Genomic DNA, 25,352 nt, shown 5'->3' on the forward strand with positions numbered 1-25,352 from the left:
CCACAGCATTTGGAGATAAATGTAACTATCAATTAAGAAAATTTACATTGGCTGTTCATGTTATATCATATAAAAGTACAGCTATCAAAGGTAAAACTGGTATAAATTTTATAGTTTCCCCTTATCCTGAAATCCAATATTATAACACATCCCTGGAGGAACATTAATAAACATATCTCAAAATTCTGTGATTTTGCATAAAGATGGGTACTTTTTATTGGAAGAACACAATATTCAAAATGAGTTATGAGCATATTAGGTAGAATTTTTGATGAGTTACTTCTTCAGAACGTGCAAGTATCACCAAAACAACAAAAATAACAAAATACAGCTTACAGGTCCATTTGGCTTGGATGCTACTTTCCTTCATTACAAATTTACCCAAAGAAGAGATGGTTCACCCAGAAGTCACCACTGAGTTCCCAAGAATGTGGGATAAAACAATCCCATGAAATAGGTCCATGATGAAAGATCATTTTCAGCCAGGTATTCTGAAGCTGGAGTAGATTTTTCCATAGATACCATGTTACTCACGCTGGTCACCTTTTTACTGATTCATTCACATTAGTGTACATTACTGTAGATCCAAGCAGACCAAGTTGTTAATTTTTTTTAAATTATGAAGATAAAACATACAAACAAAATCTCTTTGCAGTTTTCAATAATTTAAGGGAATAAAGGGGTCTTAAAATGAAAGTGTTTAAGAATCTGTTGTAAGGCACACACAGCAACAAGACAGTTATGTGATTCCTACCTACCTCATCCCTAATACCTCTATTTGTATTTTTAAAGAAATCTCTTCCCTTAGTTTTATTTTTAAATTATTCTCTTTAAAAAGACTCTAGGGTAGTGATGGTGGGCAGAGGTAGGGAAGCAAGAAAAGCATGTAACAAACAATAGCATGGGGTTCTTTTTTAAAGCCATGCACACAGGGGCACCTGGGTGGCTCAGTCAGTTAAGCACCCAACTCTTGACTTCGGCTCAAGTCATGATCTCAGAGTCGTGGGATCGATGCCTGCTGATCACGGAGCCTGCTTGTCCCTCTCCCTCTGCTCCCCTCCATTCCCACCCCAGGCTCATGCTCTCTCTCTCTAAAATAAGTATATAAAATCCTTAAAAAAAAACAAAAAACAAAAAACCTTTACAACTCTACCTACTTAGAATTTAAATGCTGTTACTAATGGAAGATTAATTCTTGACATATAACTCATGACCACACTGTATTGGGGTCCCCAAGACTACCCTCAGGTTCAGGGATTTCCTAGGACTCAGAAAAGCTGTTATATTCATGGTTATGAGATATAACCATGTCTTGTTGCTGTGTGTGCCTTTTAACAAGTGCTTAATCATGAAAGGATGCAGATTAAAACTAGAAACACAGAGGCACATAGGGCAGAACCAGGGGAGACCAGGTGCAAGGTTCCAGTTGTCTTCTCCCAGTGGAGTTGTAATGACAGCACTTAACTCTCCCAGCAATGACGTGCGACAACGTGTGCGAGTACTGCCAACCAGGGACGCTCCTCCGAGTCTTGGTATCCGAGGTTTTTATTGGGGGTCAGTCATGTAGGCACAGAGCACCCATGTGCTGACGTTACTCAGTATTCAATCCTTTCAGAAGTCAAACTCATCGAATGTGACTCTTCATCATAAATCCTATTGTTTAGCATGACCTAGAGATGATGGCGCCCAAAGGCCCTCATTAAAAGACAATTTTATCAAGAAGGATATTCCCACAGCTTAGAGGGTACTTCCAGGAACTGGGCAAGTGCCAGGTATTTTTTGGGAATGTGCAAATTTCAAATACGTTAACCCTTTTACTGGACAAAACAACTTCAGAAGAAGATGTCACATAGTTGATGTCATGGATGTGGGCATGGATTCAGCTCTAGATCAAGCGCTTCCCCATCATTTCCACGTTTCCTCAGAACGCCTGATGCCAGGCTGTACTGAAAACTGTAGAGTACAGCAGTGTTCTCACCAGAATAGAGATTATAAATGAGATGGGGCAGGGAGCACCTATAAATGAGGGTTGGGGAGAAAGGGTAGGAAAGTCACTCTTTCTTTCCCATTCCTTCCCTAATTACAGGCCCAACTAGAGGCAGCATGAGAAAAAGGAATTCCTGTCAACTATGGGGACTTACAAGAGCCAGAAGCAGAAAGGAGGAGAAGAGATACAACCCAAGTGGTACCTGCTGGGAGGAAAGTTAAGTTCCTATAACCACCTCGATGGGGAGGATACTCCAGGTTCCTCATCCTCCACCATCCCCCAGGTGCCTGTCTGATCATCCTGGTGTCTCATCATCAAAAATTGTTAGGCTGGTTTAGCCAGAACTCCCCTGCAAACCGTCCCCTGACCCCTGATGATTTCTCTTAGTAATTTTCCACCAGAGACTCCCCTCCCTGCTCCTTGGGCATACATTCCCGCTTGTCCACACTACATTCAGAATGGAGCCTGGTTCTATATGGACCTCTTTCTCCTATTGCAATAGTCCTGAATAAAATCTGTTTTTATCATCCAGTTCTGGTTTTATCTTGACTGACTTAAAGAGGGCAAGTATAGTACAGAGGAATTAGTTTGACTCTATAGGAAAGGGGATATCAGCTTGGTTTTGAATGATGAACGGGATATTCCCTACCAACCCAAAAAAGGGGCATTCCACGTAGAGGGGAAAATATGCCCAGGAGGGGAGGCAGTATATGGGAAGAGGCAGGCAAGAGTCACAGTACAAAGGGCTTTGTATGTCATGCTAAGCAGTAAAGGTGACGATGACATCAAACACTAGAAGGAGCAGAGGGCAGTGCAGAAGATGGAATGGAGGTTATGACAATGAAAGCTTAGGACAGTAAAGAAATTCTGGGAATTGTTCAGATGAAAGCTAGTGCTTGAAAACAGAAGACCCAGAAATGAAAAAAATGAGAAAGGCTTCCTTTAAGAAAACCAAGACCTGATGATTTATTGAATGCATGGGAGTGAAAGAAGGGTAAACCATAGGAGTCTTTACTTTTTTGACTCCTGGTCATTCAGCCTATTTAAGGAAGTCAAAATCCAGCTGGTAACACTGATCTCCCTCCTTAAATTGAAGATTGGTGTTTTTGAAGAAAAGTGTATTTTCCTTTGGCCTCCCCAAAATGTTAACATGAATGAAAATTTATGACCACAGGAAGCAGGATATATAGAATAGAAACACTGATGTAGACGACCTAGGATGAATCAGGAACACTGAAAATCTTCGTAAAAGTCCTAGGACCTTGACATTTAAGGACTCTGGAACTTATCTGTGATCCAGTTTCCTTTTTTCTTTCAAAAGATAAAAAACTCATCTGTATGAGCCTTTCCAGGAAAAGGATGGGTGGAGGTGGTGCGGAAGCACCAGTTATCTTCCTATCCCGAGGGGCAACTAGAAAGTTCCACCCGCTCCACTTTTCGGGACCCAAACGTTAAAAGTCCTTCAAGTCCCAGCTCACAGGCTGCTCCATCAGAGACCCGAGGCCCCGCTCCTGCTCGCTCCTGACAGGGCCAGGGGTGCGGGCCACGGCTGCGGCGGCCGCCCCTGGGGCCCCGTCTCCCCCTCACCTCCCCTCCAGCGCCAAGGCCGCCGTCGCCGTCCCGCCCTGGCGCCAGCGGGTCACTGACACGGCCACGGCCGGCCGGCACCGCGGCCCCACTGTGACTCGGGGACAACGTGCAAACCTCCGCCTGCTACAGCCAAGCTGCCGGCAGCCACGCAGACACGCTCGGCTGCTGTGGGCGGGAAAGCCGCGGCGTCCACTGCAGACACGGCGACGGTCGGCAGCTGGTCTTCGGGGCGCGTGCAGCCACCGCACCACTCCTACCTGACCACGGACTCTCCTCATTGGACCGACCCTCCCGGCCCGCCCGGCAACCGTCGTCTACAGCGCCTGCTAGGTCCGCGGGCCCACGTGCAAAAACCGCCCTGTTCCCGCGCGCCCGCGCCGCGCCTGCGCACAGTTCCAGCGGTGGGCCCAGCTGCCGTCGGGGCGCACGCTCCGCCCCCGAGTTCTTTCCCCCCCGCAGGTTTGGAAGCGCCTTGCTGCAGCCGGCTGGCGCGCGCATGCGTGTCTCCCGTACCTGGTTTTCTTCCCACTGGACAAGGAGCGGCGGGTCTTGCGTTTTTGAAGCCTGCCGAGCCGGAAGTCGCTCTGCGTCTTCGCCTCCCCGCTGCCCTGGCGGAAACGCAAGCCCTGGAAGAGAGGTTCCGGGCTCGGCCTGGGCTGGCGGCGGCAGAATGGAGACTGGGGCCGAGGACGCGGGACTGAGCTGCCGCCCGATGCTGGCCTCTTCCTGGGATGCCGCCTGCGGAGCCCTGACCCACAGCCTCCATCTCACCCGGGCTGACCTCGGCGCCCGGGACTTGGACTGGGAGGAACCGCTGGCGCCTCCTGCCCCGGGGTGCGCCGGGCCGGCGGGGTCTGGGGCCGCGGCTGCGGAACTGCCGCGCTCCTGGGGGCGCCGGGAGGGCAGGCGGGGGCCGTGCGGGGAGAGGGTGTGGGCCTGGCATCCGGGAGCCCAGCTGGCGACAGGTCTGTGCGGGGACCGGCGTCGGCGGGGGTCGGAGGGCGGGGCTGGGGGCGTGAGTGTCGCGCGCGGGGCTGGCGGCCCGGGGACCCGCACCTCCGCCGGGTCGGAACCGGGGTCCGCCTCCCTCTCCCCGCACAAATGAACCAGCGAAGGCCTCCTGTCACCCGTGTCCGCCTTAATAAATGTGACTGTCCAGAGTCCCCAGCAGCTTCGTTATGGAAAAGATAGGCGTTTGCCTCTGAGCGTCTTTCGTTTCCCACTCTGGTGCACGCAGTCGGTGCCCAGGGAACTTTTTCTGTTGAAATGAGAAGGGACTACAGGGGGTCGCGTCCGCATTCGAGGAAACAGGAGAGGGCAGAGCCCCGGTGTCCGGAGTGTGCATTTGCTTGGCAATCTGTATTGAGCGCTTGTTGGGTGCTTGGGAAGGTGCGGGGACCTCAGGGGTAGATGAAGTGAGTTAGAAGGAGGACCCGTGGCCTAATAAGAGGGTTGTGAGCGGTGTTCGGACAAGTACACCGATTAATACGTTGGACGGTTTTCTTTGCAGCCAAGACCTGGTGGTTTTGAAGAGCAGCCTCAGCAGCCCAGGTGAAAAGCCCTGCTTCCTATACCTGCGATGTGACCCTAACGGAGGCGAAGAAATCGTTTCTGTGGGCATTTTAAGTTCAGCAAGAAATATGGAAGTATACTTAGGAGAGGAGTACTGTGGAACCAGTAGGGGCAAGACCGTTTGTGGTGACCCGGAGAACAGGTTTGTAACCTGTGAACGCGGAGGTGTTCTCGCCAAGCCGTGGGACTTTGCCAGCTTTTGTGGTATTTGTTGACTGCCTGACATTGATGCCGGGCACTCGGGGGGAGAAGATAAAAACCTACCAGCAGGAGTAGAAGTTTCTCCCTTTAAGGGATCTTTGAGAGAGTCTGAGCTTTCTCATTGTTGTTAATGTGGAAATTTCGAGCTAATTGAGGGAGGTGACTGGGTAGAGGGTGGTACCAGGTAGACTGTATAGACTGTACAGACTACAGTCGGTCCCTATTCCTGCTTCTCGGCTTCTCCATGAACACACAATGATCTGTTTTCCAAAGGTAATTTGGCAGCTAGTCGGGAACGTTGAACACATTTTTCTGAAAGTAAGTCCATTACAAATGGTGCACAGGCCCAAGAGTGTGCCACACCAGTCTATGTAACCCACAGTTCGTTCAGCTTGTTATAGTTTGATTTTTCTCTAGGTTCTGTTACCAAGATTCTACCCGAATTCAATCTCAGAATTTAAGTAATGGCTTAGAAACAAAAAAAATTTTTTTGAGTATAGTTGACGCACATCATTACATTAGTTTCAGGTGTACAGCATAGTGATTCAGCATCTTTATAGGTTATGCTATGCTCAGCACGAGTATAACTACCATCTGTTAGCATACAATATTGTTATAATATCATTGACTTATTGCTAATACAATATCATCTGTTACCATACCGTACAAGGCTATTACAATATCATTGACTATATTTCCTCTACTGTACCTTTTATTCCCACTATTTAGTAATTCCATAACTGGAAGCCTCTGTCTCTCATTCCCCTTCATCCATTTTGCCCATCCCTCTGGCAATCATCAGTCTGTTTTCTGCATTTATAGCTGGTTCTGCTGTTTCTTTGTCTATTCATTTGAAACAATTCATTTTTAAATGTAACTATAAAAATAATAGAAGTAAAAGTAATTTAAATTCTATTTTGTTTTTAGTGAGCACAAAATTATTTTCTACAAAAAATATTTAAAATTGGAGTCCTCCAGTGATGCTTGTAAAATAAAGGTAAGTCATCACTTGGTTTTAACTAATTTGACAACTGCAAATGTTTTTGTATAATTTGTACTTGTTTTCTGTTGGTTCGGTAATATGCTTAGTCCAACTTTGTTCCTGATTATCTTGACATAAAAATATGGTGTCATGAAAACTATAAGCAGTTTTGGCTTCATTATATCAAGAAAGATACAGGGGAATATATCAAGAAAGAAGGGAATTAGGGAAGTTAGGGAAGAATTAGGGAATTAGAGAGGAGCATCCAAAATTTAAAGGGATTTGGACTGATGCCTTGAATATGAAAAATATCATAGAGGTGAACTTTAATGATACCACTAGAGCCTAGGGAAAAGTTGCTGAGCTGGAAGTCATAGGCCCACAATATTCCCCCTGTTTTGTTGCCTAGATGAGCGACCTTGGTTAGATAACTTTATTTCTTTCAAACTACCTCATGTATAAAGTAGAGGACCAAAAAAAAAAAAAAAAAAATTCCTGGTATGTACATGAATGTTGATCATTACTAATAGCCAAAATGTTACAAAAAAAACAACCCAACTGTCCATCACTGAATGTGTAAACAAAATATGGAAAAGTATTGGGTCATAAAAAGCATATAGAAACACACGTGAACCTTGAAACATACTATGCAAAAGAACTTGGGATCATATGTTGTATGATATATATGGTCCAGAATAGGCAAATCCATAGAGACTGAAAGTAGATTAGTTATTGTCTGGGGTTATTGGGTTATATATATATATATTATATATATATAAACGAACCGGGGGGGGGGGTTGGTGGAATGGGGAGTGACTGCCACTGTGTGGTACAGGGCTACTTTTTGGGTGATGTTCTAAAATTGTGATGGCTAGCACCAAACACCATAAGATACCTAGAAATAAACCTCACCAAAGAGGTAAAAGACCTATATTCTGAAAACTGTAGAAAACTTATGAAGGAAATTGAAGAGGACACAAAGAAATGGAAAAACATTCCATGCTCATCGACTAGAAGAACAAACTTTGTTAAATGTCTTTGCTGCCCAAAGAAATCTATCCATGTAATGCAATCCCTACCAAAATACCATGAGCGTTTTCACAGAGCTAGAACAAACAATCCTAAAATTTGTATGGAACCACAAAAGACCCCAAGTAGCAAAAACAATCCTGAAAAAGAAAAGCAAAGCTGGAGGCATCACAATTCCAGACTTCAAGTTACACTACAAAGCTGTAGTCATCAAGACAAAATGGTACTGGCAGAAAAACAGACGCGTAGATCAATGGAACAGAATTGAAAACCCCAAAATGGACCCACAATTATATGGTAAACTAATTTTCAGCAAAGCAGGAAAGATTGTGCAGTGGAAAAAAGACAGTCTCTTCAACAAATGGTGTTGGGAAAATTGGACATGCAGAAGAGTGAAACTGGACCACTGTCTTACACCATATACAAAAATAAATTCAAATGGATGAAAGACCTAAATGTGAGACAGGAAACCATCAAAATCCTAGAAGAGAACACAGGCAGAAAGCTCTTGGCTGGAGCAACTTGCGGGAGGCAAGGGAAACAAAAGCAAAAACGAACTATTGGGACTTCATCAAGATAAAAAGTTTCTGCACAGTGAAGGAAACAATCAACAAAACTAAAAGGGAGCCTGTGGAATGGGAGAAGATATTTGCAAATGACATCTGATAAAGAGTTAGTATCCAAAGTCTATAAAGAAGTTATCAAACTCAACACCCAAAAAACAATCCAGTTAAGAAATGGGCAGAAGACATGAATAGACATTTTCCAAAGAAGACCTACAAAGGGCTGACAGACATATGAAAAGATGCTCAACATCACTTATCGTCAGGGAAATAAAATCAGAACCACAATGAGTACCACCTGACACCTGTCAGAATGACTAAAATTAACACAAGAAACAACAGGTGTTGATGAGGATGTGGAGAAAGGGGAAGCCTCTTGCACTGTTGGTGGGAATGCAAACTGGTGCAGCCACTCTGGAAAACAGTATGGAGGTTCCTCAAAAAGTTAAAAATGGAGCTACCTACGACCCAGCAATGGCACTACTAGGTATTTATCCAAAGGATACAGAAATACAGATTTGAAAGGGTACATGCACCCTGATGTTTATAGCAGCATTATCAACAATAGCCAAACTATGGAGAGAGCCCAAATGTCCATTGGCTGATGAATGGTTGAAGATGTGGTATATGTAACAATGTAATATTACTCAGCCATCAAAGAGAATGAAATCTTGCCATTTGCAACAACATGGCTGGAGCTAGAGCATATTATGCTAAGTGAAATAAGTCAGTCAGAGAAAGACAAATTCCGTATGATTTCACTCATGTGGAATTTAAGAAAGAAAACAGATGAACATATATGGGGGGGGGGAGGAGAAAAAAAAAAGGGAAACAAACCATAAGGGACTCTTAAAGATAGAGAACAAACAGGGTTGCTGGAGGGAGGTGGGTGGGGGGTGGGCTAAATGTGTGATGGGTATTAAGGAGGGCACTTATGGTGAGCACTGGGTGTTGTAAGTGATGAATCACTGAATTCTACTCCTGAATCCAGTATTGCACTGTATGTTAACTAGAATTTAAATAAAAAATAAGAAAAAATACAATACAATTACAATGGCCACACAACCCTGTGAGTATACTAAAATCCACTGAATCGCACACTTTAAGTCATTTGAATGCTTGGCGCGTGAATTGTAGCCCAATAATAAAGCTGTTTTTAATTCTTTTTTTAAAAAGGAAATAAATCCTTGCTATCTTTTTATCTTTATGTTACTTTGTACAGGGTTACAAGACTTTAGAATGAGATAAATAAGTAATTTCATAGCCTGCTGTAGCAAATTTACAGAATGGATTATTCCAAGATACTGTTTTATACAATATATATTAATAGCTTCCAGATTTATTTAAATGAAGTGTTTAATGCATTCAACAAGTATTTGAATGCCTACTGATGCTGGGTACTGTAACTAGACATGTAGGAGTTAGCAGTAATATGATGAATGACTGCCCTTATGTTGCTGACATTCTATTGTGATGAAATAGATAGCGTTATAAGCTGACTCAGTGAGTAGGATTAAGTCCCATATTCGGTGGTGGGGCAAAGGGGATGGAAGGGCAGACGGGTCGTAGGGAGGTTAGACGGTAGGTGTATAAATTTAATGCAGTGGTTCCTTAATTGTTGAGAACAGTCACCTTTTTGGTGCCACACTCTGAGTTCTTGGATTAGGGGTTCTTGACCTGTGTTGTCATGTTACATATGGTTTTGTGTGTGTCTCTGAAGGAAGTGTTTTTTGTTAACTGTTCTATGGAAATTCTATGGGAGTGCTAAGGGTGCTCTCATTAGAGAAATCCTAGGCCTACTAAAGCTTGTTCTGGGGCAGTAGTATATGAAAGTTAATAGTTACTGACCCATCTTTTTGAGCACTTAGTCAGTGGTAGGTACTGGGAATTTTAATCTTCATTACAACCATGTAAAATCATTGTTTTTACCCTCCCTCATTTTATTCCTGACTCAGGTTTTTGCCTTTTCCCGGGGTTACACAGGCTCTAAGTAGAATCATCATTGACTCTGTCTGATTCTAAATCCTTGGTCCCTTTCCACTTTGCTACTTTGTTGTCCACATCACACAAGAAATGTCTTTTGGTTCAGAAACATGGATGAAATAAGACAGCACAGGGACGCCTAGATGGCTCATTAGGTTGGCGTCTGCCTTCAGCTCAAGTCATGATCCTGGGGTCCCTGGATCGAGTCCTGCCTCGGGCTCCCTGCTCAGCAGGGGATCTGCTTCTCCCTCTTCCTCTGCTACTTTCTCCCTCTCTCTCTGTCAAATAAATAAATAAAATCTAAAAAAAAAAAAGAAGAAGGAGAAGGAGAAATAAGGCAGCGTAAGGCATTGGGCAGGACACTGCCATAGAAGCCAGAGGGCTAGGCTCCAAGCTTGACTTTTACCAATTGGGTAATCCTCTGACAAGTCAGAAAATCACCCCTGACCTCCTCTTTTTTGTGTGTGAACCAGTAGGTTATGTTAGACCATTCTAATTTTCTTTTATAATTCTAAATTCTAAAAGACTTACTTATTTTTAGGGTTTTTTAAAAAAGATTTTATTTATGTATTTGACAGAGAGAGCAAAGCAGGGGGAGCAGGAGAGGGAGAAGCAGGCTCCCCGCTGACCAGGGAGCCTGATGTGGGACTTGATCACAGGACCCTGGGATCATGACCTGGGCCGAAGGCAGACACTTAACTGACTGAGCCACGCAGGTGCTAAATATTTTTAGTATTTTCGTAAATACTTTGGAAGTGCTTTTGTAAAGCCTTCTTTTGTATTAAGTAGTATTATAGCTAGCTGTGCTGTGCTAAGTTCTGAGATTGGTGTAGTTTATTTTTATTCATTAAGTGAATGAAATTTTATTGTAGTCCCTTTTGTATATTGTGTATTTTTTCAGTTTGAAATGATATTCTTTAATATAAACAGTTCTCACAACCCTCATAGTAAATTAGAAGTGCTGATCATTATAATTTTCAGGAACACTTAAAAATGAAAATTTATTTAAAGTTTATTTGTTTTTCCTAAATACATTATTATTGCTAGTTTATATAAAAAAGTGACCTTAAATAGTGATTATTGTCTAATATTATTATTTTCCGGAACTTCTCTGTTTTATAATAGTTGCTCTCCTTTGGTGAAAAGCAGTGTGTGTTCATCAGTAAAATTGTGGTACAATTGAAGCGGGTTTCAGCAAATTCTTCAACAAGCTCTCCTGCTCTAGGATCAAGGATAGACCTGCAGAGGGTCCAAACTCTCATGGAGGCTATGGGGTCAAAGCTGTCACCTGGTGCTCAGCAGTTGATGAATATGGTTAAGTTTCAGCAGCAGGTTGGTAGACATGGATTCTGTCCAGGTACCGTTAAAATTTCAAAATGACGGCTTTTTATAAGGACATGTATTGACTTCAGCTTCTTCTTTGTTCTTTTACTGTTGATTTGATTATTTTTATTTGCTTTTATAAAATAGCATTTTGTAGACTTTCTCTTCTACAAAAAATATCTTACCACAGATCTTCACAATTTTGCATTAATTTACTCACTCATTCAGCAAATATTTATTAAGCACCTTGTCAGTGAATAAAGCAATGTTTTGAGCACTTTAGAAAGTTCAAAGATCAATTAGTATCTGGCCTATCTTTAAGGATCTTTATAGTCTCATTTTATCTAGACCTTTAAGGAAGAAGGATGGGGCCGGGCAAGTAAATTTGGAGGGATGCAATTTGGGAGAGAGAAAATAGCATGGATTAACTCTTCAGTGCCAGAAGGAACAAGATATAGCTAGGAAATGAATAGAAGTTCACTTCTCTGGAGTGAAGAAGTGGTTGGGGGAGTTTAGCTTGGGGCCAGATCATAGAGGGCTTTGAATGTTACTTTAAATGTTCATCCATGGAATCATGGAACACTGCATCAGAAACTAAGGATGTACTGTATGGTGACTAACATAAAAAAATTAAAAAAAAAGATAAAAAAAAGTTCATCCATGGTTTTGCCTACATTTTGAGAAATTCTAACCCAGCGCTACGCATAAGAGGAATGAGAAGGAGCCGTGAGTCAATAGGAGGTGAGACTCCAGGGGGAGCAGTTCCATGTTCCTTCCCTCATCCAGATGAGCGTTAAGGAGGGTCTGAAATTGGGCATCTAACCTGGTGCTGGCTGGTGAGGTGTTACGACAATGGCACCATCAGCCCTGGACGACGAACTCGATACTGGTATTGCCGGAGAAAAATAGAGTTAAAGGGGACATTGAGGTTTTGAAGATGGTAATACCGACAATATAAATGGAACCCAAGGGAGGAGGCCGCTTGGGAAAAAGGGAGTTTGATTTTGGGAATATTAAGTTGTAGATGTGAATCGAACAGCGCCTGGGATGGTGATGCGAGCATTTGGAACCGCAGGGGGGCGTAGGGTGGGGCGGGGGAGCAGAAAGGAGATTTGAGAGATGTACCCCCGTAGAGGACAGGGGAAGTGGTGTAGGGAGAGCCGGAGCAAGGAAGAAAGGTCCGTGGGGAATAGCTAGGTGAGGTAAGCGATGTAGGGAGCAGGAAGAGGAACAGAACAGCGGAAGACCAGTGGTGTGACCGAGTAGCACGAGGGAAGATCTGATGTCAGGAGACCTGATTTCAGGTTGTGGTGCTGACATGAGTAGTTGTGTGATTTGGCATTGCTTCATCTTTTTGGAGGGTTTCAAAAAAGTACCAGTTCCCCTCTTTCTCTCCTCCCATCGCCCCACCTCGATCCTCAGGAAGTCGCTACCTGGTCCTCCTGCTCCACTGCAGTCCATGCTCCACGGGGCAACCAGAATAATCTCAAAGGGTAAATCAGACCCATCCTTCCCTGTGTAAAGCCCTGTGACTGCTTCCCATCACACGCAGAATTAGCCCAGGTTCCTCACCCTGGTGTCTAAGATCTGGGCCTCCTTTGATTCCTTAACCTCATCTCCTGCCACATCTCCTGGGCCCCCTGGCTCCAGACATGCTGATGTGTGTAGTCCTCAGATACTCAGGTGTGCTCAGGACCTTTGCATCTTAACGTTTCTCTTAATCCAGAAGCCCTTTCCCCAGACGTTGGCAAGGCTGCCTGTTTCTTTTTATTAACATTTCAGCTTAAATGGTATGTCCTTAGTGAGACCTTCCCTAACCACTGGTTTAAAATAGCCTTTTCCTCCAAATCTGCATCATATTTTCATCAGAGCCTTCTTGACTATTTTGTTGTTGTTTATATATTGGTCTGTTTATCTCATTAAAATAGAAGTTTTATGCAAACAGGGAGCTGGTTTGTTTGTCTTGTTCATGGCTCCGAGTAAGTATAGGATATATGTGCTTTTGGATTATCAACTAAGTACTCCTTGGAGATCTTCAGGGGGTCAGTTTGAATGATCATGAGATGGAAACCAGATTTTGAGGGATTCGGCAGTAAATGGGTGTAGTTGGAATGTGGAGGTACCCAGGGTATAATGGGTTTGTTTCAAGAATGATAGAGATAAGGAGCTTACCTGTATCAGAGTCCCTTGGAATGTTTATAAAGTGCAGATTCCTGGCTGTCACCAATGACCTGAAAACCCAGAAGGTGGGGTCCAGGAATCAGTATATCAAACAGGCATCCCCAGATGTTTCTTAATGCATAGTATATTTTAAGAACAAATGATCGAGGGGAAGGATCGTATGGAGATAGAAAATGTAAAACAAGAAGAAATTATTTTTTGTGTGTAAGACTTTGGAAACATCAGAGAGGGTAATGAATTAAAATCAGCTCATGGACTGATTTTTATGTTCTAAAAACTTAACTTTGGAAAAAGAGGTAACATGGATAGTTGATTTTTTTTTTTTTTTGCCATCTCTTTAAGTTTTTTGGTGTAATTCCAAAAATAACATGTTTTCTTTGCTATGAATTTCAATCAGGTCAGAAGTGCATTAAGTAAATCATAAAAGTGCTCTCCCAGCTGTCCTTCTGTTCCCCAACTTGGTGTGTATCCTACAGTTTTCTGTGTATGTTGAAACACATGCAAGTCCTTCCATCCAGTGCACGTGTTGTGACCTGCCCCCTCCCCCCCACTGAATCATTGTACATGGGGACATTTGGGGAGCACCTGGGGAAGACGGAAGATGGTGCAATTAAATCTTCTTTTAAACATGCTAATAAAAGACCTCTTCCAAGTGGGGAGGTTCTATTTATGGGATGATTCTTCCAGGGCATACCTGGTTTTCTAGGATTGCATATTATTAACAAGCCTATCTACATGGACTGTCTCCCTGGAAAATGTCGTATAAGCTATGTAACTATTTGTTAAGTATAAATTAGGGATGTTTTGGGGCACTTGGCTGGGTCAGATGGTAGAGTGTGTGACTCTTGATCTCGGACTTGTAAGTTCAAGCCCCATGTTGGCTGTAGAGATTACTTAAAAAAAAAAAAAACTTAAAAATAAATATATAAATAAAGTAGAGATGTTTCATGATCAAAACTCTTCCTTCTGTGGAAGCTGTGTGACCGCACACACTGTTTAGAACCTTCCTACATTAATTTGGGCAGGTCCTGTCGTGAAGGGGAAAGAAGCGACCCGGGAAGATTTGTTAGAAGCCCTCTACCTCTCCCGGCCTCACCTGTGCTTTGGGGTTGCTTGTGTTCTTGAAAGTTTTGTCGAAATCTTACTTCATTACCTTTGAAGTTAAAATCTGCTGGCTCTGATTTGTTTTTGCTTTACAATTTAGAAAAACTGAATAAGAATTCTGTATCAAAGTGCCTAGCCTGTAGTTTTCATTTAATGTTACCCGAGTGGGGAAGCACCCCATTTTTCTCAAAGGAACCATACTCAGCTATGCAGGATTTGTACTGTTTACTTTTTTCACCTTTGAAATAACAAGTATCTTTTTTTCTTACTTTTTCAAGGTGATACTTGTTTAAATTTTTTTTTTTTTAAAGATTTTATTTATTTATTCGACAGAGATAGAGACAGCCAGCGAGAGAGGGAACACAAGCAGGGGGAGTGGGAGAGGAAGAAGCAGGCTCTCAGCGGAGGAGCCTGATGTGGGGCTCGATCCCAGAACGCCGGGATCACGCCCTGAGCCGAAGGCAGACGCTTAACCGCTGTGCCATCCAGGCGCCCCTTGTTTAAATTTTTTATAACAAAAGTTAGACAATCCTTTCAGATATCTGACAAGATATTCAGAAATAAGCACTTTTGCACCAGTCTGGGGGTAAATGTGCACATATGTAAAATTATGTTTATACACAGATACATAGTCCTTTACATATTCACGTATAGGTGTATGGACAGAACTCTGCACAAATGCTTTTATAGCTCTTTTAAGCTACTCTAAGTGTTTTCCATATAACGTATGACATGGATCCTAAGCAATAAATACGTGTAAATTATTTCATACCTGTTCCCCCACCTACTTTTAAAAGGGTTTGGGGACGCCTGGATAGCTCAACACCTTCAGCTTGGGTGGTGATCCCAGGGTCCTGGGATCGAGCCCCACATCGGGCTCTCCGCTCAGCAGGGAGCCTGCTTTTCTCTCTCTCTTCCTCTGTGATCTCTCTCACTCTTGCTCTCTCTCAAATAAATAGATAAATAAAATCTTTAAAAAGAAGGGTTTGGTGGGCCTTGCAAGGCAACATGTGACAGCACAAGAAATTAAGAATTGAATAAAATGAAACACAAGGAAACAGAAGAGCCACCAGCACCTGGTAAATAAACTTGGTTTATTTACTGCACCTGCCACATAGACTTTCCTGTGAATTCCTTGATATTTAATACAAAGAGAAAAGGAAATTACCTTAAGAGCTCTCATGTGAGAAAAATATGACTAATTTTTATAATCAGTGAATTTCTTACAATCAAAATTTGCTCTATTAGAAAAGCAAACCTCACATAGCAAGCACCTTATTTGCGTTTAGATTTTCTTAATTAATTGCCAAATTAATTGTCATACACAATTTTGATGTTGATTTCACTGCTGTTTATACAGACTTTTCTATTTCCTGGAGTGCTTCCGTGGCTTAGTCTGTTAAGCGTCTGACTCTTGATTTCGGCTCAGGTCATGATCTCAGGGTTGTGAAATCGAGCCCAGAGTCGGGCTCCATACTGGGCATGAAGCCTGCTTGAGATTCTCTCTCTCTTTCTCTGCCTCCCCCTTCCCCCCACTCATGCTGTCTGTCTCTAAAAAGAAAATTCAGTTAAAAAAAGGGAATTTTCAATTTTCTGTCATTAAGGTTTTTTTGGACTATTATACCACTACCAAAAATAATTTAGCTTTGTCATCGTGATGGACTAAGGCCCTTTCTACCAAAGGAGAGTTGTTGAATTTTAAAATTTTGTATTTAATTATATACATATTATATATTTAAATTACATAATTATATATTGTATGCAGTCCGTCTTCTAGGAATAATTTAAGGTTTATCCGAAACTTGCATTCAGTAGAAGATAACATTTCTTTATAAAGAGTATTCCTCCAAAGTACAGTTCAGTAAAAGAAGTTCTATGGAGACCCTCCCACTCCCACCCCACAACTTCCCTGGCTCTCATTATTCCCCTTACCTCCTTTATTTTTCCCTAAAGTATTTATCACCATCTCCATCCACATGATATATTGCCTGCCTGCCTGCTTTCCTTCCTTCTTTCCTTCCTCCCTACCTCGCTTGCTCCCTTCCTTCCTTCTTTCCATTGTTCCCTGCCCCCGTATTGGTTCCATATATCAGTGATTTTGATTTGTTTTATTCACCCACTTATTCCCTGGGCCAGAAACACAGCGTAGATTTCGGGTAAATATTTGTTGACTGAATGAGTTTTGGGTTGGCTTGATCCAGGAATCGTTTTTGAGAGTATCTGGACGATGTATGTGCTGAGTTTCTTCAGCTCACCTGTACAATACTTGTCTCAGTCTCTTTCACTAGGTGTCGGGCAACAGTAAGGATGCGATGTTATCTCCCGTAAGAATCTCTAATAGACTTTTTGTGTTTCCAATTTAGGATACAGCCCTATAGCTTAACAGTTTAGTAGGCTAGAAGTAGTTTTGCTTTTCTCTTACGGAAAAATCGAAGAGCATAGCAAGAACATGCCCCTGAATGGGAGACCATGTAGCCTCATCACAGAAGTGAGCCAGAATCTTGTCACAATGCAGCCAGTTCAGTTGAGGCCATAAAACTTAATCTGTCCTCCTACAAATCATCAAGGCAGACGTAGCCACAAGCTGGCTCATTTTAGTCATTGAAGATGTCGCAAATGTACTGGTGAAATATCACACTTCTAGTATATAAGCTATCTGGTGTCTTCCATGATAAGCTAGTGATAAAAGATTTCCTTAGGTTAACTTATTATATGTGAAACTTCATGGAGGATATTGAATTCTAAGAATATTATCAATTACTATGCCTCAGTTGAGAGTACTCTATTTTATTACCATTAATTAAGGAGGTAGTGGAGACATTAATGCTAATGCAGTTTTACTAAGCGTGCTAATATTTAATATTTCCTTTAGGAAAAACTACAGTGAGATCATTAAAAGCCTTGACTCTGGAGTTAGGGGGCCTGGGTTCACGTCCCAGTTCTGCCACTTACTGGTTGTGTTACCTTAGCCAAGTTACCTTTAGCCTTGGTCTCTTCAGCTTAAGATTGGGGTAGTAATCAGAGCCTACTTTGTATGGATGTTTTGAGGATCAAATGACAGAATGCACCTTGCTTGACTTACAGAAATTACCCCAAAAGTTAGCTGTCGTCACTGTCAGTAGTAACATGTATTTATTTGCCTTGCTTAGAATTGTGTTCCCACCGGAGAGCAGCTTCAGTCGGTTTGGGGAAATACTGGCCGCAAACGTATGGTCGACCTGCAGTCGTCATCTGCTTCCGGAGCCTCAGACAAGTCGCCCTCCACACCTTTCCCTTTTAGAACCGGATTGACATCTGGCAACGGGACCGAAGACTTAAAAGCTTCCATTGATAAAAGTCCGCAGCCACCTGGTGGAGGAAATATTACAAACCTCAAAGAGTACAACATTGTGCCGCAAAACCATTCTCTTCTTGAGAATGACCTCAGAAATGCAGTTTCTTCTCTCCTCCCGAAGAAAGCAAGTGACAGCTCAAGTATACCTAAGTCCGAGCTGCTGCCTTTTCTCCAGAATTTATGCAGTCAGGTTAACCATCTCCGTGTGGGACACGACGCCAAGTGGCAGGAAGGCATCACTAAGGCCGGGGAAGGCGTTGTTGCTGTTGCGTAAGTATTTCAGACAAGTGTGCTTTAGGTTTTGTAGGTGGAAGAATCAGTTGGAGGAAAACAGATTTGTTTCACTAACTACTGTCTGCATCTGTTTCCAGTAATTTTAGGGGCTATAACTCAAAATGGATTATGGACTTAAATGTAAAACATAAAGCTGTAGGGGTGCCTGGCTGGATCAATTGGCAGAGCAACTCTTTTTTTTTTTAATTTTTTAATTTTTAATTTTAATTTTAATTTTTTAAATTTATTTTTAATTTTTTACAGAGCATGCAACTCTTTTTTTTTTATTTATTTATTTTTTAATAATGATTTTTTATTATATTATGTTAGTCACCATACAGTACATCCCCGGTTTTCGATGTAAGGCTCGATGATTCATTAGTTGTGTATAACACCCAGTGCACCATGCAATACGTGCCCTCCCCACTACCCATCACCGGTCTATCCCACTCCCCCACCCCCCTCCCCTCTGTAGCCCTCAGTTTGTTTCTCATAGTCCACAGTCTCTCATGTTTCATTCCCCCTTCTGATTACCCCCCCTTTCTTTATCCCTTTCTTCCCCTACTGATCATTCTAGTTCTTATGTTCCATAGATGAGAGAAATCATATGATAGTTGTCTTTCTCTGCTTGACTTATTTCACTAAGCATTATCTCCTCCAGTGCCGTCCATGTTGTAGCAAATGTTGAGAACTCATTCTTTCTGATTGCTGAGTAATATTCCATTGTATATATGGACCACAACTTTTTAATCCAGTCATCTGTTGCAGGGCATCTCGGCTCCTTCCACGATTTAGCTATTGTGGACAGTGCTGCTATGAACATTGGGGTGCATATGGCCCTTCTCTTCACTACGTCTGTATCTTTGGGGTAAACACCCAGTAGTGCAATGACTGGATCATAGGGTAGCTCAATTTTTAACTTTTTAAGGGACCTCCACACGGTTTTCCAGAGTGGCTGTACCAACTTGCATTCCCACCAACAATGTAGGAGGGATCCCCTTTCTCCACATCCTCTCCAACAATTGTTGTTTCTTGCCTTGTCTATTTTTGCCATTCTAACTGGCGTAAGGTGGTATCTCAGTGTGGTTTTGATTTGAATTTCCTTGATGGCTAGTGATTTTGAACATTTTTTCATGTGTCTGTTAGCCATTTGTATGTCTTCATTGGAAAAGTGTCTGTTCATATCTTCTGCCCATTTTTTGATTTGTTTATTTGTTTCTCGTGTATTGAGTTTGAGAAGTTCTTTGTAGATCTTGGATACCAGTCCTTTATCTGTAGTGTCATTTGCAAATATCTTCTCCCATTCCGTGGGCTGCCTCTTAGTTTTTCTGACTGTTTCCTTGGCTGTGCAGAAACTTTTAATCTTGATGAAGTCCCATAAATTCATTTTGTCTTTTGTTTCTCTTGCCTTTGGGGATGTATCATGAAAAAGGTTGCTTTGGCCGATGTCGTAGAGGTTGCTGCCTATGTTCTCCTCTAGAATTTTGATGGATTCCTGTCTCACATCGAGGTCTTTCATCCATTTGGAGTTTATTTTTGTGTATGGTGTGAGATAGTGGTCAAGTTTCATTCTTTTGCATGTAGCTGTCCAATTTTCCCAGCACCATTGATTGAAGAGACTGTCTTTTTCCCACCGGATGTTTTTTCCTGCTTTATCAAATATTAGTTGCCCAAAGAGCTGAGGGTCCATTTCTGGGCTCTCTATTCTGTTCCATTGGTCTATGTGTCTGTTTTTGTGCCAGTACCATGCTGTCTTTGTGATCACAGCTTTGTAGTACAGCTCGAAATCCGGCATTGTGATGCCCCCAGCTTTGTTTTTCCTTTTCAACAGTTCCTTGGAGATTCGGGGTCTTTTCTGGTTCCATACAAATTTAAGGACTATTTGTTCCAGTTCTTTGAAAAACATTCTCGGTATTTTGATCGGGATAGCATTGAAAGTGTAGATTGCTCTGGGTAGCATGGACATTTTAACTATGTTAATTCTTCCGATCCATGAGCATGGAATATCTTTCTATCTTTTTATGTCTTCCTCAATGTCTTTTAAGAGTGATTTATAGTTTCTAGAATAAAGGTCCTTTACGTCTCTGGTTAAGTTAATTCCAAGGTAACGTATGGTTTTTGGTGCTATTGTAAATGGGATGGATTCCCTGATTTCTCTTTCTTCGTTCTCGTTATTCGTGTACAGAAATGCAACTGATTTCTGAGCATTGATTTTGTATCCCGCCACGTTACTGAATTGCTCTATAACTTCTAATAGTTTGGGAGTGGCTTCTTTTGGGTTTTCCAGAGCATGCAACTCTTGATCTTGGGGTTGTGAGTTTGATACTCATGTTGGGTGTAGAGATTACTTAAAAATAAAATGTTTAACAACAAACAAGCATAAAGCTATAAAACTTTTCCAGTATTATGTAGGAGAACATTTGGGGACCTAAGAGTAGGAAAAGACCCTTAGCTGATACCAGAATCACAATAATGGAAACATTGATATATTGGATCCCATCAAAATTTAAAACTTCTTCCTTCTGAAAGACCCTGTTAAGAGAATTAAGATACAGATAGAAATTGGGAGAAAATATTTGCAAGTCACAAATTGAACAAATGGCCTGCATTTCGGTAGCTCCCAAAATTCATGTTAGAAAAAAATTCAATCAGAAGATGGGCAGCAGACATGGAGACATTTTACCAGAAAGGGGACACATATCAAATAAGCAAGTGAAAAGATGATCATCTTTGAACTCATGGCTATCAGAGAAATGAGTATCAAAACCACAAGATACTACTGCACAGTTATTTGAAGATTAAAATAAAAACAAAAAACGGTAACGATACCAAATTCTGACGAGGATGTGGGGAAACTGGATCTCTTCTACCTGGCTGCAGGGGGTGTAGAATGCTACAGCCACTGTAAAAAATACTGCGGCAGTTTCTTGAAAACTAAACATTTACCGTGTGATCCAGCAATCCTACTTTATCCCAGCATTTATCCCAGAGAAATGAAAACTTACGTCCACACAACAAACTATGCCCAGTTCTTCATGCAAAGCTTTATTTCTACATAACAGCCAAAAACTGCAAGCAACCAAAATGTTTTAAAAGAGAAGAACAGTTACAACGTGTGGGATATCCAGTCACGGGATGCTAATCAGTAGAAGGACCGAACCGTTGACACACCCAACAGCCTGGATGGCTCCTGAGGACATTATGCTGAGTGACAAAAGAGACTCTCAGGAGGTCACGTGCTGGATGATTGCATCTGCATACCATTCTCAAAATGGAGTTGTAGAGATGGAGACTGTATTGGTGGTGGCCAGGTGTTAGGGGTAGAGGGCGTTAGGGGAGTGGATGTGACAATAGGGGGTGGCAGGAGGGAGGTCTTTGTAGTGAAGGAATGGTTGTGCATCTCAGTTGTGATGTTCACGTGAGTATCACGTGTACGTGTGATAGAACGGCCTCCACGCACACCGTGCCAATGTCAGTTTTGTGCTGCTTTATTCTACCAGAGTTAGGTGAGATGTAACCATTGGGTGAAGGGTCCTGGGGAACTCTAGTATCTTTACAACTTCCTGTGACTCTGGAGTTACTTGGAAAAAAATAGTAACAGTTTTCAAAACCCCTCATATAGTCTAGAGCGGGGTTCTCAACTTTTTGGTCTTTACACTCTGAAAAATAATTGAGGACTCTAAAGAACCTTTATGTATGGAGAGTATGTGAAAGGAGTCATTTGTTTAAAAATAACAAACCCACTGTAGAGTAACGTAACAATTTTTATGAGAAATATGTTTTCTAAAAAAAGCTTACAATGGTACTCTGTGCAGTGCATGGAGTCCATGTTAGCTTCTGGTTGCATCTCATCTGTGTCCGTCCAGCACGTAGCATCAGCAGCTAGTAAGCCCGCAGAAGTACTGAGAACAAGTGGGCTTAATCTCCAAGGAAAATTTGATACCCTAAATTTACTACCTTCGGAAAGTCTGAGAAACGGAAGAATACTCCAGCACAACTTCTGTTGATCACCTGAGCAGTGACATTGCACCTCGTGTAGCCTCTGGAAGGTGTCACTACATTCATGAGGATCTGAGGATGAAGCGTTCAGAGACCCTCTTGGTGGTAGTGTAAGAAAGCTGCTCCTTCGTGGAAGCTGAAAGAGTCACGGCGACCCGAGGGTTTCGTGGACCATGCCCTGAAATTCACTGTCCTGGTGTTCATTGGTTGTGAACTTGAGAAACTGGAATGCTTTTTACTGATTTTTTAAAAGATTTTATGTATTATTTGAGACAGCATGAGCTGGGGAGAAGTAGACCCCCCCTGCCCCGAGCAGGGACCCTGAGCTCATGACCCCAGCTGAAGTCAGACACTTAACCAACTGAGCCACCCAGGCACCCCTTTTAACTATTTTTATTTCTGTTTGTCCGTTCCAGTTACATTCATTTTTCAACGTTTTCGTATTAGGTTAGAAAAGAACCTTCCAGTATTTAGTGAGGTTGTGTGGGTGACAAAAGACAAAACTTGAAATCGTAGGGTTGTTTGGGGAGGTTCTTGGAACACATACGTAGAGACCTTAAAAAAAATTGGGCCAGCTCAGTTTTGATTTGGGGCTCAAAACCGAAAGACCCTTTGTGGAGACTTGTGCTGTGAGCGTAGATATCATGTCTTCGTTCTGCCCTCATGTCACTGGTATGCCGAAATGTTGGAAGAATCAAAGATACACAATGCTCTGGGCATTCCGGGTTGTGGTCTCCTGTCATCGACATGTTTTGGCGACAGCGCTGCGGAGACAGGTTTCCGCAACGTATGTTGGCCGCTTACTTGAGTTCGGTTGTTTCTGTTATGGTATCAGGGATAATTGTTATGTTGGTGTTTTAAATTTTATTTTTAGAATGGAAGAGCAACCTGTGTGCGCTTACTTGGAAAAGATTCTTACTAAAAATATGGAACTGATGGAAAAGAAACTTGTGGACTACATCGATCAGCGACTGTCCAAGCTCCAGGAGCACATGGACGCCAGGATGGCTCTGTTGGCGGACCTGCTGCGGAATCCCTCCTCCCCGCCCCCTGGCCCGGCCCTGAGACAGTGGGACTCCGGAGAGAGACTTTCAAATGGAGAGAGATGAGTGCTCGGCACGTAGGGTGTACTGCAGATATTTATTACATATTTATTGCAGAGCCTAAACCCCCAAAGCTCAAAGCAAGTATTTAATGTCATTTGAGGGTCATCGTCTTACTTACATCCGGTGACCTCAGTTCGTTGTAACCGTACTTGTTGCTGTCGATCCATGACTGTGCGCTAAGATGAGCATGATAGGGTCGTCCGTTATTTTTGTTGCAATATTGTTTACTTTTATTTTTTACTTGTATTTACTTTTATTTTTGTTTAAGTGTTTAAACTTTTTAAGGATTTCTATTTTAATTCACGAGTCTGTATTGTATATATATTTTTAAGGACTTTTAATTTATATAAAGGCCTTATGTTTTAGGGGTATGACAAAAATACAGTATTTGATATATTTTCTTTTTCTAATTGATTGTTCTTGGAAACCTTAGAGTACTGAAGCCTTGCAACCCTTAATTTCCAGTCACCAAATTACATTTTATGTTGTTTATTTCAGATAAAAAAACTAGATGTGGTATTTCTGCAACATTAGTTTACGTTGGAGCCATTAATTTTACATTCTGTCACGTTGGAGCTCTGTGGGTAGGAAAGAAACATCAAAACTGGCCATTTTTTGTTAAGATTATTTCTTTAGATTTTGCATTTGATATAAGACAAGAGAGGTCATCTTGTCTCATTTCAGTAAACACAGAAAGTATAAGGAACTCTTCTCTTCTGAGCTGATAGTGGTTCTTCTTTGCAGAGCCCTTCTCTGGGGTTTTTACATGTGAAGTGCCGAACTGCACGCGAGGAGGAAGGCATGTGAATCAAGGAGATTGCGCTTCTCTCTGGCTGATATAATTTTCAGAAATTATGACTGTTTTATGTCTTGAGGTGTCATATATTTGCATCTAAAAAATAAACGCATCTACTCTGGAAGCTATCTGTCTTAAATAAATATAAATATTTTCTTTTTTTAAATTTATTTATTTGAGTGAGCACAAGTTGTGGGGGGAAGGGGCAGAAGGAGAAGCAGACTCCCTGCTGAGGGGGGAGCCGGACTTAGAGCCTCTATCCCAGGACCCCAGGATCGTGACCTGAGCCAAAGGCAGAGGCTTAACTGACTGAGCCAGCCAGGCACCCCAGAAATATTTTCCTTTCATCTAGTTTTTGTTTAACATGAGAAAGATGTTTTATACTCATTTCATGTTTTGGTGAATTTAGTTTTTTAAAATGAGACCTAATACGGTGTTCATTTATGAATCACTCAACCTCAGTAAAAGGAGGTTTATGTCACTTTTATCAAGCTTTTCCTAAGTTATTCACAACCAATATAGCCAGTAAGTAGCATTTCTTCCCACACTCGGGAAATGTGTCGCACTTAAAGCTCAACCCTCCTGTTAATAGCTGTACAGTTTCTGATAGTTGTGGTCTGTTCTTTGGTTCAGAAATTGCCTCGCGGGGCGCCTGGGTGCCTGGGTGGCACAGTGGTTAAGCGTCTGCCTTCGGCTCAGGGCGCGATCCCGGCGTTCTGGGATCGAGCCCCACATCAGGCTCCTCCGGTATGAGCCTGCTTCTTCCTCTCCCACTCCCCCTGCTTGTGTTCCCTCTCTCGCTGGCTGTCTCTATCTCTGTCGAATAAATAAATAAAATCTTTAAAAAAAAAAAAAAGAAATTGCCTCGAGGGGCGCCTGGGTGGCTCAGACGTTAAGCGTCTGCCTTCGGCTCAGGGCATTATCCTGGCATTATGGGATCGAGCCCCACATCGGGCTCCTCCGCTGGGAGCCTGCTTCTTCCTCTCCCACTCCCCTGCTTGTGTTCCCTGTCTCTCTGGCTGTCTCTCTCTCTGTCAAATAAATAAATTAAATCTCTAAAAAAAAAAAAAGAAAGAAAGAAATTGCCTCGAAATAGTTACAACTAGGACGCACAAGGTATGTTTTATAAAATGATTAAAATAATACATTATTCATGACTATAGTACTAGAAATAATTCAGATGAACTTTAATTCCTGATTTTCCATTTCTTAATTTTTCTGTGTTAATGAAGACGTAACTTATGTTTTATATGTATCAGAAATTCAGAGGTATTGATTTTCTTATATTTATAAACTGCAACTCTTCTTCCATGGCCCCCTCTCTCAAGG

The 25,352-nt window shown here is 42.1% G+C and overlaps 1 protein-coding gene and 1 long non-coding RNA gene across 2 annotated transcripts; one reads left to right on the forward strand and one right to left on the reverse strand.

The window, feature by feature from the left end:
- Positions 1-188: 188 nt before the first annotated feature.
- Positions 189-4,151, reverse strand: LOC130542990 (uncharacterized). Its single transcript, XR_008957955.1, has 2 exons — positions 4,091-4,151; positions 189-1,670 (listed from the first exon to the last, which is right to left on the reverse strand). It is a non-coding gene; the product is annotated as an uncharacterized LOC130542990 (long non-coding RNA).
- Positions 4,053-24,147, forward strand: LOC113252020 (ATPase PAAT). Its single transcript, XM_026494323.4, has 6 exons — positions 4,053-4,411; positions 5,088-5,291; positions 6,278-6,347; positions 11,033-11,239; positions 17,665-18,119; positions 22,996-24,147. Exons 1-6 carry the CDS (start codon positions 4,074-4,076, stop codon positions 23,228-23,230), a joined length of 1,509 nt encoding a protein of 502 aa, XP_026350108.1. The 5' UTR covers positions 4,053-4,073; the 3' UTR covers positions 23,231-24,147.
- Positions 24,148-25,352: the final 1,205 nt, after the last annotated feature.

Source organism: Ursus arctos, unplaced genomic scaffold (assembly GCF_023065955.2).
Source record: "Ursus arctos isolate Adak ecotype North America unplaced genomic scaffold, UrsArc2.0 scaffold_7, whole genome shotgun sequence".
NCBI classification, from domain to species: domain Eukaryota; kingdom Metazoa; phylum Chordata; class Mammalia; order Carnivora; family Ursidae; genus Ursus; species Ursus arctos.